The sequence below is a fragment of the Chiloscyllium punctatum genome, unplaced genomic scaffold (genome assembly GCF_047496795.1).
Source record: "Chiloscyllium punctatum isolate Juve2018m unplaced genomic scaffold, sChiPun1.3 scaffold_599, whole genome shotgun sequence".
NCBI lineage: Eukaryota > Metazoa > Chordata > Chondrichthyes > Orectolobiformes > Hemiscylliidae > Chiloscyllium > Chiloscyllium punctatum.
The window spans coordinates 69,173-84,966 of record NW_027310333.1 but is presented as its reverse complement, the minus strand read 5'-3'; the positions used below and the strand labels follow the sequence as shown (position 1 = coordinate 84,966).

Genomic DNA, 15,794 nt, shown 5'->3' with positions numbered 1-15,794 from the left:
GGGTGACAGAGATAGGGAGGGCAGGTAGGGGGATTGAGGGGGTGACCGAGATAGGGAGGGGGGGTAGGGGGCTGGAGGGGGTGACCGAGATAGGGAGGGCGGGTAGGGGGATGGAGGGGGTGACAGAGATAGGGAGGGGGGGTAGGGGCTGGAGGGGGTGACAGAGATAGGGAGGGCAGGTAGGGGGATGGAGGGGGTGACAGAGATAGGGAGGGGGTGTAGGGGCTGGAGGCAGGGGGTACTCACCAGACACTGACCGCCCACACACACATCCGTGGAGTTAGCCTCACACGGGGTCCCATCCTGCACCCGGTCTGCGTGACGGACATAGAATCGGTACCCTGAGGGTCGACAGTTCAGCTCACATCGCTGCTCCTTTCTCACTGCAGCGGAGAGTGGGGATGGGGGCGGGTGGGGGGGCAGGGGTGGTTAAAGAGGGGGGGTTGTTGTGGGGGTGAGAAGATGAACAAGGAAGAGAGGTGGGAGAGAGAGAATAACAGAGATACATCATGTTATTCAGTGTAATGGGGGTGGGACAGACAGATAAAGGGGTCACTGACACTGTGACCCCCGACATGGAGGTCTCTGAGTGAGATTCTGTATAAAATAGTCCCTGACAGAGTCTGGATAAGAGGGTCAAACGGAAGGCGTGGATAAAGGGGACACTGACAGGGGGGGGCAGTGTGGATAAAGGGGACACTGACAGGGGGTCAGTGTGGATAAAGGGGACACTGACAGGGGGCAGTGTGGATAAAGGGGACACTGACAGGGGGGGGCAGTGTGGATAAAGGGGACACTGACAGGGGGGTCAGTGTGGATAACGGGGACACTGACAGGGGGCAGTGTGGATAAAGGGGACACTGACAGGGGGGGGCAGTGTGGATAAAGGGGACACTGACAGGGTGGGTCAGTGTGGATAAAGGGGACACTGACAGGGGGGGGCAGTGTGGATAAAGGGGACACTGACAGGGTGGGGCAGTGTGGATAAAGGGGACACTGACAGGGGGCAGTGTGGATAAAGGGGACACTGACAGGGTGGGGCAGTGTGGATAAAGGGGACACTGACAGGGGGCAGTGTGGATAAAGGGGACACTGACAGGGTGGGGCAGTGTGGATAAAGGGGACACTGACAGGGTGGGGCAGAGTGGATAAAGGGGACACTGACAGGGGGCAGTGTGGATAAAGGGGACAGTGACAGGGTGGGGCAGTGTGGATAAAGGGGACACTGACAGGGGGGGTCAGTGTGGATAAAGGGGACACTGATAGGGGGGTCAGTGTGGATAAAGGGGACACTGACAGGGGGCAGTGTGGATAAAGGGGACACTGACAGGGAGGGGCAGTGTGGATAAAGGGGACACTGACAGGGGGTCAGTGTGGAAAAAGGGGACAGTGACAGGGTGGGGCAGTGTGGATAAAGGGGACACTGACGGGGGGGGCAGTGTGGATAAAGGGGACACTGACAGGGTGGGGCAGTGTGGATAAAGGGGACACTGACAGGGGGCAGTGTGGATAAAGGGGACACTGACAGGGTGGGGCAGTGTGGATAAAGGGGACACTGACAGGGGGCAGTGTGGATAAAGGGGACACTGACAGGGTGGGGCAGTGTGGATAAAGGGGACACTGACAGGGTGGGGCAGTGGGGATAAAGGGGACACTGACAGGGGGGGGCAGTGTGGATACAGGGGACACTGACAGGGGGGCAGTGTGGATAAAGGAGACACTGACAGGGTGGGTCAGTGTGGATAAAGGGGACACTGACAGGGTGGGTCACTGTGGATAAAGGGGACACTGACAGGGTGGGGCAGTGTGGATAAAGGGGACACTGACGGGGGGGCAGTGTGGATAAAGGGGACACTGACAGGGTGGGGCAGTGTGGATAAAGGGGACACTGACAGAGGGGCAGTGTGGATAAAGGGGACACTGACAGAGGGCAGTGTGGATAAAGGGGACACTGACAAGGGGGCAGTGTGGATAAAGGGGACACTGACAGGGTGGGGCAGTGTGGATAAAGGGGACACTGACAGAGGGCAGTGTGGATAAAGGGGACACTGACAGGGGGCAGTGTGGATAAAGGGGACACTGACCGGGGGCAGTGTGGATAAAGGGGACACTGACAGAGGGCAGTGTGGATAAAGGGGACACTGACAGGGGGCAGTGTGGATAAAGGGGACACTGACAGGGTGGGGCAGTGTGGATAAAGGGGACACTGACAGGGGGGGCAGTGTGGATAAAGAGGACACTGACAGGGTGGGGCAGTGTGGATAAAGGGGACACTGACAGGGGGCAGTGTGGATTAAGGGGACACTGACAGGGGGGGGGCAGTGTGGATAAAGGGGACACTGACAGGGGGGGCAGTGTGGATAAAGGGGACACTGACAGGGGGCAGTGTGGATAAAGGGGACACTGACAGGGTGGGTCAGTGTGGATAAAGGGGACACTGACAGGGGGTCAGTGTGGATAAAGGGGACACTGACAGGGGGGCAGTGTGGATAAAGGGGACACTGACAGGGGGTCAGTGTGGATAAAGGGGACACTGACAGGGGGTCAGTGTGGATAAAGGGGACACTGACAGGGTGGGGCAGTGTGGATAATGGGGACACTGACAGGGTGGGGCAGTGTGGATAAAGGGGACACTGACAGGGGGGGCAGTGTGGATAAAGGGGACACTGACAGGGTGGGGCAGTGTGGATAAAGGGGACACTGACAGGGTGGGGCAGTGTGGATAAAGGGGACACTGACAGGGTGGGGGGGGCAGTGTGGATAAAGGGGAGACTGACAGGGTGGGGCAGTGTGGATAAAGGGGACACTGACAGGGGGCAGTGTGGATAAAGGGGACACTGACAGGGGGCAGTGTGGATAACGGGGACACTGACAGGGGGGGGCAGTGTGGATAAAGGGGACACTGACAGGGAGCAGTGTGGATAAAGGGGACAGTGACAGGGTGGGGCAGTGTGGATAAAGGGGACACTGACAGGGGGGGTCAGTGTGGATAAAGGGGACACTGACAGGGGGGTCAGTGTGGATAAAGGGGACACTGACAGGGGGCAGTGTGGATAAAGGGGACACTGACAGGGAGGGGCAGTGTGGATAAAGGGGACACTGACAGGGGGTCAGTGTGGAAAAAGGGGACAGTGACAGGGTGGGGCAGTGTGGATAAAGGGGACACTGACAGGGGGGGGCAGTGTGGATACAGGGGACACTGACAGGGTGGGGCAGTGTGGATAAAGGGGACACTGACAGGGGGCAGTGTGGATAAAGGGGACACTGACAGGGTGGGGCAGTGTGGATAAAGGGGACACTGACAGGGGGCAGTGTGGATAAAGGGGACACTGACAGGGTGGGGCAGTGTGGATAAAGGGGACACTGACAGGGTGGGGCAGTGTGGATAAAGGGGACACTGACAGGGGGGGGCAGTGTGGATACAGGGGACACTGACAGGGGGGCAGTGTGGATAAAGGAGACACTGACAGGGTGGGTCAGTGTGGATAAAGGGGACACTGACAGGGTGGGTCACTGTGGATAAAGGGGACACTGACAGGGTGGGGCAGTGTGGATAAAGGGGACACTGACGGGGGGGCAGTGTGGATAAAGGGGACACTGACAGGGTGGGGCAGTGTGGATAAAGGGGACACTGACAGAGGGGCAGTGTGGATAAAGGGGACACTGACAGAGGGCAGTGTGGATAAAGGGGACACTGACAAGGGGGCAGTGTGCATAAAGGGGACACTGACAGGGTGGGGCAGTGTGGATAAAGGGGACACTGACAGAGGGCAGTGTGGATAAAGGGGACACTGACAGGGGGCAGTGTGGATAAAGGGGACACTGACCGGGGGCAGTGTGGATAAAGGGGACACTGACAGAGGGCAGTGTGGATAAAGGGGACACTGACAGGGGGCAGTGTGGATAAAGGGGACACTGACAGGGTGGGGCAGTGTGGATTAAGGGGACACTGACAGGGGGGGGGCAGTGTGGATAAAGGGGACACTGACAGGGGGGGCAGTGTGGATAAAGGGGACACTGACAGGGGGCAGTGTGGATAAAGGGGACACTGACAGGGTGGGTCAGTGTGGATAAAGGGGACACTGACAGGGGGTCAGTGTGGATAAAGGGGACACTGACAGGGGGGCAGTGTGGATAAAGGGGACACTGACAGGGGGTCAGTGTGGATAAAGGGGACACTGACAGGGGGTCAGTGTGGATAAAGGGGACACTGACAGGGTGGGGCAGTGTGGATAATGGGGACACTGACAGGGTGGGGCAGTGTGGATAAAGGGGACACTGACAGGGGGGGCAGTGTGGATAAAGGGGACACTGACAGGGTGGGGCAGTGTGGATAAAGGGGACACTGACAGGGTGGGGCAGTGTGGATAAAGGGGACACTGACAGGGTGGGGGGGGCAGTGTGGATAAAAGGGAGACTGACAGGGTGGGGCAGTGTGGAAAAAGGGGACACTGACAGGGGGGCAGTGTGGATAAAGGGGACACTGACAGGGGGGCAGTGTGGATAAAGGGGACACTGACAGGGTGGGGCAGTGTGGATAAAGGGGACACTGACAGGGGGTCAGTGTGGATAAAGGGGACACTGACAGGGTGGGGCAGTGTGGATAAAGGGGACACTGACAGGGGGCAGTGTGGATAAAGGGGACACTGACAGGGTGGGGCAGTGTGGATAAAGGGGACACTGACAGGGTGGTGCAGTGTGGATAAAGGGGACACTGACAGGGTGGGGGGGGCAGTGTGGATAAAGGGGACACTGACAGGGGGTCAGTGTGGATAAAGGGGACACTGACGGGGGGGGGCAGTGTGGATAAAGGGGACACTGACAGGGGGGGGCAGTGTGGATAAAGGGGACACTGACAGGGGGGGGCAGTGTGGATAAAGGGGACACTGACAGGGGGGGGCAGTGTGGATAAAGGGGACACTGACAGGGGGTGGCAGTGTGGATAAAAGGGACACTGACAGGGGGCAGTGTGGATAAAGGGGACACTGACAGGGGGGAGCAGTGTGGATAAAGGGGACACTGACAGGGTGGGGCAGTGTGGATAAAGGGGACACTGACGGGGGGGGGCAGGGGGGGGCAGTGTGGATAAAGGGGACACTGACAGGGTGGGGCAGTGTGGATAAAGGGGACACTGACAGGGGGGCAGTGTGGATAAAGGGGACACTGACAGGGGGGCAGTGTGGATAAAGGGGACACTGACAGGGGGGCAGTGTGGATAAAGGGGACACTGACAGGGGCGCAGTGTGGATAAAGGGGACACTGACAGGGTGGGGCAGTGTGGATAAAGGGGACACTGACAGGGGGGGGCAGTGTGGATAAAGGGGACACTGACACGGGGGGTCAGTGTGGATAAAGGGGACACTGACAGGGGGGCAGTGTGGATAAAGGGGACACTGACAGAGGGCAGTGTGGATAAAGGGGACACTGACGGGGGGGGCAGTGTGGATAAAGGGGACACTGACAGGGTGGGTCACTGTGGATAAAGGGGACACTGACAGGGGGGCAGTGTGGATAATGGGGACACTGACAGGGTGGGGCAGTGTGGATAAAGGGGACACTGACGGGGGGGGCAGTGTGGATAAAGGGGACACTGACAGGGAGGGGCAGTGTGGATAAAGGGGACACTGACAGGGGGGCAGTGAGGATAAAGGGGGCACTGACAGGGGGGCAGTGTGGATAAAGGGGACACTGACAGGGGGGCAGTGTGGATAAAGGGGACACTGACAGAGGGCAGTGTGAATAAAGGGGACACTGACAGGGGGGCAGTGTGGATAAAGGGGACACTGACAGAGGGCAGTGTGGATAAAGGGGACACTGACAGGGTGGGGCAGTGTGGATAAAGGGGACACTGACAGGGGGGCAGTGTGGATAAAGGGGACACTGACAGAGGGCAGTGTGGATAAAGGGGACACTGACAGGGTGGGGCAGTGTGGATAAAGGGGACACTGACAGGGGGGCAGTGTGGATAAAGGGGACACTGACAGGGGGGCAGTGTGGATAAAGGGGACACTGACAGGGGGGCAGTGTGGATAAAGGGGGCACTGACAGGGGGTCAGTGTGGATAAAGGGGACACTGACAGGGGGGCAGTGTGGATAAAGGGGACACTGACAGGGTGGGTCAGTGTGGATAATGGGGACACTGACAGGGGGTCAGTGTGGATAAAGGGGACACTGACAGGGGGGCAGTGTGGATAAAGGGGGCACTGACAGGGTGGGGCAGTGTGGATAAAGGGGACATTGACAGGGGGCAGTGTGGATAAAGGGGACACTGACAGGGGGGCAGTGTGGATAAAGGGGACACTGACAGGGGGGCAGTGTGGATAAAGGGGACACTGACAGGGGGGCAGTGTGGATAAAGGGGACACTGACAGGGGGGGGCAGTGTGGATAAAGGGGACACTGACAGGGTGGGGCAGTGTGGATAAAGGGGACACTGACAGGGGGGCAGTGTGGATAAAGGGGACACTGACAGGGGGGGGCAGTGTGGATAAAGGGGACACTGACGGGGGGGGCAGTGTGGATAAAGAGGACACTGACAGGGGGGGTCAGTGTGGATAAAGGGGACACTGACAGGGGGGTCAGTGCGGATAACGGGGACACTGACAGGGTGGGGCAGTGTGGATAAAGGGGACACTGACAGGGTGGGGCAGTGTGGATAAAGGGGACACTGACGGGGGGGCAGTGTGGATAACGGGGACACTGACAGGGTGGGGCAGTGTGGATAAAGGGGACACTGACAGGGGGTCAGTGTGGATAAAGGGGACACTGACAGGGGGGGGCAGTGTGGATAACGGGGACACTGACAGGGGGTCAGTGTGGATAAAGGGGACACTGACAGGGGGGTCAGTGTGGATAAAGGGGACACTGACAGGGGGTCAGTGTGGATAAAGGGGACACTGACAGGGGGGGGCAGTGTGGATAAAGGGGACACTGACAGGGTGGGTCACTGTGGATAAAGGGGACACTGACAGGGTGGGGCAGTGTGAATAAAGGGGACACTGACAGGGGGGGCAGTGTGGATAAAGGGGACACTGACAGTGTGGGTCAGTGTGGATAAAGGGGACACTGACAGGGTGGGGCAGTGTGGATAACGGGGACACTGACAGGGTGGGGCAGTGTGGATAACGGGGACACTGACAGGGTGGGGCAGTGTGGATAAAGGGGACACTGACAGGGGGCAGTGTGGATAAAGGGGACACTGACAGGGTGGGGGGGGGGCAGTGTGGATAAAGGGGACACTGACAGGGTGGGGGGGGGCAGTGTGGATAAAGGGGACACTGACAGGGGGGCAGTGTGGATAAAGGGGACACTGACAGGGGGGGGCAGTGTGGATAAAGGGGACACTGACAGGGTGGGGCAGTGTGGATAACGGGGACACTGACAGGGTGGGGCAGTGTGGATAAAGGGGACACTGACAGGGTGGGGCAGTGTGGATAAAGGGGACACTGACAGGGTGGGGGGGCAGTGTGGATAAAGGGGACACTGACAGGGGGGCAGTGTGGATAAAGGGGACACTGACAGGGTGGGTCACTGTGGATAAAGGGGACACTGACAGGGTGGGGCAGTGTGGATAAAGGGGACACTGACAGGGGGCAGTGTGGATAAAGGGGACACTGACAGGGGGGCAGTGTGGATAAAGGGGACACTGACAGGGTGGGGCAGTGTGGATAAAGGGGACACTGTCAGGGTGGGGCAGTGTGGATAAAGGGGACACTGACAGAGGGCAGTGTGGATAAAGGGGACACTGACAGGGTGGGTCACTGTGGATAAAGGGGACACTGACATGGTGGGGCAGTGTGGATAAAGGGAACACTGACAGGGTGGGTCACTGTGGATAAAGGGGACACTGACAGGGGGGCAGTGTGGATTAAGGGGACACTGACAGAGGGGCAGTGTGGATTAAGGGGACACTGACAGGGGGCAGTGTGGATAAAGGGGACACTGACAGAGGGCAGTGTGGATAAAGGGGACACTGACAGGGGGCAGTGTGGATAAAGGGGACACTGACAGGGGGGCAGTGTGGATAAAGGGGACACTGACGGGGGGGTCAGTGTGGATAAAGGGGACAGTGACAGGGGGTCAGTGTGGATAAAGGGGACACTGACGGGGGGGTCAGTGTGGATAAAGGGGACACTGACAGGGTGGGGCAGTGTGGATAAAGGGGACACTGACAGGGGGCAGTGTGGATAAAGGGGACACTGACGGGGGGGTCAGTGTGGATAAAGGGGACACTGACAGGGGGGCAGTGTGGATAAAGGGGACACTGACGGGGGGGTCAGTGTGGATAAAGGGGACACTGACAGGGTGGGGCAGTGTGGATAAAGGGGACACTGACAGGGGGCAGTGTGGATAATGGGGACACTGACAGGGGAGAGAATGCGCAGAAACCGCAGAAACTGTTACCTGGCTCGGGGCTGGTGCAGGATAACGCAGAGGGGAGGGAAGTCGGGGTTTACAAGTCTCGTTTTGCCATGATGTGATAGTTTGACGAGGCCTCCCTCAGACATCAGACCCCACACACAGCTCACACTCACATCTCAATTCTCACAGCCTCCCACTAAATCTGCGGCTGTGTTTGGCAGAACCCATTCAGATAGGAACACTGCCATCTGGTACATGTCTATTCTCTCCCTCTGTCTCGGTCTCCCTTTCACTCTTCCCTCTCTCATAAAAAAAACATCTATTTGTTCCATCTGTGTCATCATCTCACTGCAGATCTTGAAAAATAAACACACTCGATCGCAAACTCTCAGTAAAACAGCTGGAGACTGCAGCAGGAGCCTCTAACCCCACATTATTACAGCTGTCCCTCAGTAAACGTCCCGATAATCCCCAGGGTCAGTGCTGGGGGAGTGGGCACTGTCGGAGGGTCAGTGGCTGAGGGAGTGGGCACTGTAGGAGGGTCAGTGCAGAGGGAGCGGCACTGTCGGAGGGTTAGCGCTGAGGGAGCGGACACTGTCGGAGGGTCAGCGCTGAGGGAGCGGGCACTGGTCGGAGGGGTCAGCGCTGAGGAGCGGCGGGCACTGTCCGAGGGTCAGCGCTGAGGGAGCGGGCACTGTCGGGGGTCAGCGCCTGAGGGAGTGGGCACTGTCGGAGGGTCAGCGCTGAGGGAGCGGGCACTGTCCGAGGGTCAGCGCTGAGGGAGCGGGCACTGTCCCGAGGGTCAGCGCTGAAGGGAGCGGGCACTGTCCGAGGTCAGCGCTGAGGGAGCGGGCACTGTCCGGAGGGTCAGCGCTGAGGGAGCGGGCACTGTCCGAGGGTCAGCGCTGAGGGAGCGGGCACTGTCCGAGGGTCAGCGCTGAGGGAGCGGGCACTGTCCGAGGGTCAGCGCTGAGGGAGCGGGCACTGTCCGAGGGTCAGCGCTGAGGGAGTGGGCACTGTCGAGGGTCAGTGCTGAGGGAGTGGGCCCTGTCGGAGGGGGTCAGTGCTGAGGGAGTGGGGCACTGTCAGACGGTCAGTGCTGAGGGAGTGGGCCCTGTCGGAGGGTCAGTGCTGAGGGAGTGGGCCCCTGTCGGAGGGTCAGTGCTGAGGGAGTGGGCCCTGTCGGAGGGTCAGTGCTGAGGGAGTGGGCCCTGTCGGAGGGTCAGTGCTGAGGGAGTGGGGCCCTGTCGGAGGGTCAGTGCTGAGGGAGTGGGCCCTGTCAGGGGGTCAGTGCTGAGGGAGTGGGCACTGTCGGAGGGTCAGTGCTGAGGGGAGTGGGCCCTGTCGGAGGGTCAGTGCTGAGGGAGTGGGCCCTGTCGGAGGTCAGTGCTGAGGGAGTGGGCTCTGTCAGAGGGTCAGTGCTGAGGGGAGTGGGCACTGTCCGAGGGTCAGTGCTGAGGGAGTGGGCCCTGTCGGAGGGTCAGTGCTGAGGGAGTGGGCCCTGTCGGAGGGTCAGTGCTGAGGGAGCGGGGCCCTGTCGGAGGGTCAGTGTTGAGGGAGTGGGCCCTGTCGGGGGGGTCAGTGCTGAGGGAGTGGGCACTGTCGAAGGGTCAGTGCTGAGGGAGTGGGCACTGTCGGGGGGTCAGTGCTGAGGGAGTGGGCACTGTCGGAGGGTCAGTGCTGAGGGAGTGGCCACTGTCGGGGGGTCAGTGCTGAGGGAGTGGGCACTGTCGGAGGGTCAGTGCTGAGGGAGTGGGCCCTGTCGGAGGGTCAGTGCTGAGGGAGTGGGCCCTGTCGGAGGGTCAGTGCTGAGGGAGTGGGCCCTGTCGGAGGGTCAGTGCTGAGGGAGTGGGGCCCTGTCGGGGGGGGTCAGTGCTGAGGGAGTGGGCCCTGTCGGAGGGGGTCAGTGCATGAGGGAGTACATCTGCCATTTGTACCCAGTCCGGCCCTACACGTGGTCACAGACCCCAGCGACGGTGTCAATGTCTAACCGCCCTGGAGGAAGGAATCGGGAGAAAGGATAAACCAGAAGATGTGAATAAAATCTCTCCTAAATCCTGCCGGGGACATCTCTGGGGAACCCTCCCCTCCCCTCAGCTCCCTCCCTGCTGACCCCACCCCTGAGAATGACCTGTGACCCTTGTCGAGAGTCAGGGCCAGTCCTGAGTAAGGCGAGGGGGGGGGGGGGGGTTGCAAAGGGCCTGTCTGCTTCCCAATTGCTGTCAGCCTTTACGGGACACACATGTCTCTGAGGTTTTTCCCGGACTGAAGTCATCTCTGTCCCACTGGATAAACAGAGTGAGAAAATTAATAACAAGGGCGTGTTTACATTCCCAGCTGCTTCCCAGCCCACAGAGCTTGGCAGTAAGGCTGTGAGAAAAACTAACAGGATACAACGGGCTGCGAGAGTTCCAGGGACAATGCCAACCTACACAGCGTTGTACACGAGTGCCTGTGCTCCCAGAGCTTCCTGGCACAGGAGAGATGAAGGGTGTCCAGCCCATTCCTGCTATCACAAGGTCTTGATTTGGAGATGCCAGTGTCGGACAGGGGTGGACAGAGTTAAAAAATCACACAACACCAGGTTATAGTCCAACAGGTTTAATTGGAAGCACGCTAGCTTTCGGAACGACGCTCCGAAATCGCCTGATGAAGGAGTTTCCGATTAAACCTGTTGGACTATAACCTGGTGTTGTGTGATTTGTAACTCATCGCAAAGTCTGTTGGATACCTCGTTGCCCCAGTCTGAGCTGGCCATCTTTGGAAAGGGTAAATGCTGGGACTAAGAGATGGTGCAGTACTCCCTCAGCGCTGACCCACCGACAGGGCCCTCTCCCTCAGCGCTGACCCACCGACAGGCCCTCTCCCTCAGCGCTGACCCACCGACAGTGCCCACTCCCTCAGCGCTGACCCACCGACAGGGCCCTCTCCCTCAGCGCTGACCCACCGACAGGGCCCTCTCCCTCAGCGCTGACCCACCGACAGGGCCCTCTCCCTCAGCGCTGACCCACCGACAGTGCCCACTCCCTCAGCGCTGACCCTCCGACAGTGCCCCACTCCCTCAGCGCTGACCCTCCGACAGTGCCCACTCCCTCAGCGCTGACCCACCGACAGTGCCCCACTTCCTCAGCGCTGACCCCCCGACAGGGCCCACTCCCTCAGCGCTGACCCACCGACAGGGCCCACTCCCTCAGCGCTGACCCACCGACAGTGCCCCACTTCCTCAGCACTGACCCCCCGACAGGGCCCACTCCCTCAGCGCTGACCCTCCGACAGTGCTGCACTCCCTCAGCACTGACCCTCCGGACAGTGCCCACTCCCTCAGCGCTGACCCTCCGACAGTGCCCACTCCCTCAGCGCTGACCCTCCGACAGTGCCCACTTCCTCAGCACTGACCCTCTGACAGTGCCCACTCCCTCAGCACTGACCCTCCGACAGTGCCCACTCCCTCAACACTGACCCTCTGACAGTGCCCACTCCCTCAGCGCTGACCCTCCGACAGTGCCCACTCCCTCAGCGCTGACCCTCCGACAGGGCCCACTCCCTCAGCACTGACCCTCGACAGGGCCCACTCCCTCAGCGCTGACCCTCCGACAGTGCCCACTCCCTCAGCGCTGACCCTCCGACAGTGCCCACTCCCTCAGTACTGACCCTCCGACAGTGCCCCACTCCCTCAGTACTGACCCTCCGACAGTGCCCACTCCCTCAGTACTGACCCTCTGACAATGCCTGCTGCCTTGGCATTGACCTTCTGACAGCGTGGTGCTCCCTCAGCACTGACCTCCCTTCGGCGCTCACTCCCTCAGCATTGACCCCCCTGACGGGCGCTGGCTTGGGTCTGTCAGTCTGCGTCCAACCCACGACCCTGAGCCTCGGAGGGTGGCGTGCTGGCCCTCTGAGCCCAGAGGGGAGGAGGGAGAAGCTGACTGGGCCCTACCCAACCACACCAGCAACAAACACTGTGGGCACCCTCAGGAAGTGGCATGGTATGAACTCAAATGGTGGCAGAAAACCAGACGTGGAGCTTCGAAACTCCCGAGCAGGGGGTCTGCCTCTGAGCTCTGCCGATCAATAACAATCCTGCTAAAACTGGCACGGTGCTGACTCCTTGGCCACTTCACTCTCTGTAGCCCCCAACGCACCCGTTTCACAACTTCCCTAACTTTGGGTGTCAGCAAATTTCACAGCTGCACCGTCCATCCCTTCCGACATGTCATCAATATAAAGGATAAAAAGTAAGAGCCCCCAGTCCTGAATCCCTGTGCCCCCCCCCCCCCCAACTCATATCGTGCTATCCAGAAATTGACATACTCCTACCTACTTTTTGCTTCCCATTAAGCCAGGGCCAAGTTTAATCCAGGCCAGCACGTCACCCCCCCCCACCAACATCCTGAGCTCTCACAGAGTCACCGAGCCGTGCGGCACAGAATCAGACCCTTCGCTCCAACGCGGCCATGCCGACCAGATGGCCTGAACTCATCTCATCCCCATTTACCAGCACTTCACCCCTATCCCTCCAAACCCTTCCTATTCCTGTCCCCATCCAGACGCCATTTAAATGCTGTCATTGCACAGCCTCCACCACATCCTCTGGCAGCTCATTCCATACACGTACCACCCTCTGGGTGAAAATGTTGCCCTTTAGGTCCCTTTCCCCTCCCTCTTTAAACCTATGCCCCTCTAGTTCTGGACTCCCCTACCCCAGGGAAAAGACTTTGCCTATTTACCCTATCCATGCCCCTTATAATTTTGTAAACCTCTATAAGGTCACCCCTCAGCCTCCGACACTCCAGGGAAAACAGCCCCAGCCAATAGCTCAAACCCTCCAACCCTGGCAACATCCTTGCAGATCTTTTCTAAACCCTTTCAAGTTTCACACCATCCTTCGATAGGGAGGAGACCAGAATTGAACGAGTATTCAAAACCTCCACAATGACCCTTGATCTGGCAACTTATCAAATGCCTCTGAAAATCCAGATACAATATGTACACGTGTTCCCCTTTATCAACAACCCACATTACCTGCGCGGCAAACTCGAGGAGAGCAGTGAGGCCGGAGGGGGGGGGGGTGGGAAAGTGGGGAGGTGGGGGGGTCACTAAGGCCCAGCACTCTTTACCAGGACAGTAGGGTTTGAGCTACAGGGGGAGGCTGAACAGGCGGGGCTGTTTTCCCTGGAGCATCGGAGGCTGAGGGGTGACCTTATAGAGGTTTACAAAATTATGAGAGGCATGGATAGGATAAATAGACAAGGTCTTTTCCCTGGGGTGGGGGGGAGTCCAGAACTAGAGGGGCATAGGTTTAGGGTGAGAGGGGAAAGATATAAAAGAGACCCAAGGGGCAACTTTTTCACACAGAGGGGGATGAATGGATTGAGTCTGAAATCTCGGTTAACTTTCTCTCAGAACCAACACCCATAGATTTCAAACTCTTACAGGATTGGGATGGGGGGTGGGGGGAATGTTCCTTTTATTCATTCATGGCTAGGCCAGCATTCATTGCCCACACCGAATGGCCCAGAGGGGTGTTGGAGGGTTGACCACATATTGCTGTGTGGGTCGGGAGTCGCAAGTAGACCAGGCCCGGGAAGGACGGCAGCTTCCTTCCTCCCCTCAAGGACATCAGTGAGTTTCTCGACAATCGGAAAGGTGGCCATTGTTAGACTCTTAATCCATAATGGAATTCAAATTCCACCATCTGCCCGTGGTAGGATTTAAACCCTGCGTCACTCAGAACATTAGCCGGGTCTCTGAGCTAACAGTCCAGTGATGTCACCACTCAGCCATTGGCCTCCCCCTTGACTTCATCAAAGCCCTGGGCGTGCGCGTGCACGTGCGTGTGTGTGAGCGTGTGTGTGAGTGGTGTGCGCTGAGCGTGTGCGCGAGGCGGTGTGCGTGAGCGCCAGCGTGTGCGTGAGCGCCAGCGTGTGCGTGAGCGCCAGCATGTGCGTGTGCGCGTGCGTGTCGCTGCTATTGAAGAGCAGAAGGGGAGGAAGCCGATACCAGGGCCCACAGTTGGTGATCGAGGCGGTAAGGCAGCACCTCAGGGGTGAGGAACGGGGGTTTGGGAGGCGGACTTAGATAAGGCCTGGCCAGTAAAGTTGAGCAGAGGGTGGCGCTGGGGGTCACCATAGCCCAGCGCTCCCACCCCCTCATCCCAGACCGTGGGACAATAAGGGAAGGGATCTGGAGGGAGGAGGATTGAATGTGGGGATGCGGACCGTCTCACAGTCTGCCTCAGAGAGGGCACTGAGCGGGTTTTCAATTGAAAACACGGTGCCCGTGCGGCTCAGGGATGGCGCTGACCCAGTATTGGAACAATCAAAGGAAGAAAGCATCGGTAACAAACACATTCGCCCCAGCGCCAAGCCCTCCGGGGACCTGAGGAAGTGAGAGGCCTGAGCTTTCCCAGATGCCAACGAGACCTCGTAGCCCGACCCAGGACACATGTTGTCGTTGCAGTATCAGACACTGTGTTGGAACAGGCCAGAAGAGGACCATGGCAGTAACTGGTGAGCAGACACTGTAGCAGGGGCACTAGAGTCAAGGGGCACCGAAACTGAGAGAGAGTGGAGCGAGAGAGAGAGAGCGATAGATAGACCGAGCTAGAGGAATAGGGAGGGAGTGCTGAACAACGGAGGTGAGAGCGAAATGGAGGGGGTGGAGGGGGATGGAGGGGGGTGACAGGGATAGGGAGGGGGTGGAGGGGGATGGAGGGGGTGACAGAGATAGGGAGGGGGTGTAGGGGGGGTGACAGAGATAGGGAGGGGGTGTAGGGGGGGTGACCAGAGATAAGGAGGATCTGAAGCCGCAATCGAGTATGAACAGGAGGGGGTCCATTGTGACACAGAATGACAATGTTCGTCTCTGGAGAAAGGGGAAATGGGATTCGGTGGCGGTTGGGGGGGGGAGATGGGATTCGGTGGAGATTGGGGGGGGGTGATGGGATTCGGTGGGGATTGGGGGGTGGTGATGGGATTCGGTGGGGATTGGGGGGGGGTGATGGGATTCGTTGGGGATTGGGGGGGGGTGATGGGATTCGGTGGGGATTGGGGGGGGGGTGATGGGATTCGTTGGGGATTGGGGGGGGAGATGGGATTCAGTGGGGATTGGATGGGGAGATGGGATTCAGTGGGGATTGTGGGGGAGATGGGATTCGGTGGGATCGGGCGATAGATACAGGACAGTTGAGGGACTGATGTCTGCAACAGGAATTGAGTTGAACCTTTCGAGAGAGTTCGGCGAGACAGAGATATCCCTCAGCACCCACTTCACCTGGGCCCGAGCACCCATTGTCCCATCTCCCAGAACTACACTGGGCTCAGCAAAGCAATGACTGAGATCTGGAATTGGGACGGTGGTGGTCAGGAAAGGACGGCTCGTTGTTTCGGACTCCTGGAAAGGAGCCTTTGCTGATCTCCCGGTGACCTGTCCTAG

General features: G+C 59.0%; 1 protein-coding gene across 1 annotated transcript in view; it reads right to left on the bottom strand.

The window, feature by feature from the left end:
- The window catches only part of LOC140473427 (thrombospondin type-1 domain-containing protein 4-like), a 26,522-nt gene extending 11,716 nt beyond the window's left edge, over nt 1-14,806 (bottom strand). Inside the window, exons 1-2 of the mRNA XM_072567603.1 lie at nt 14,587-14,806; nt 247-383 (exon numbers count right to left, since the gene is read on the bottom strand). Coding sequence (XP_072423704.1) covers nt 247-383; nt 14,587-14,806 — 357 coding nt within the window. The remainder of the gene's footprint in view (nt 1-246; nt 384-14,586) is intronic.
- Nucleotides 14,807-15,794: the final 988 nt, after the last annotated feature.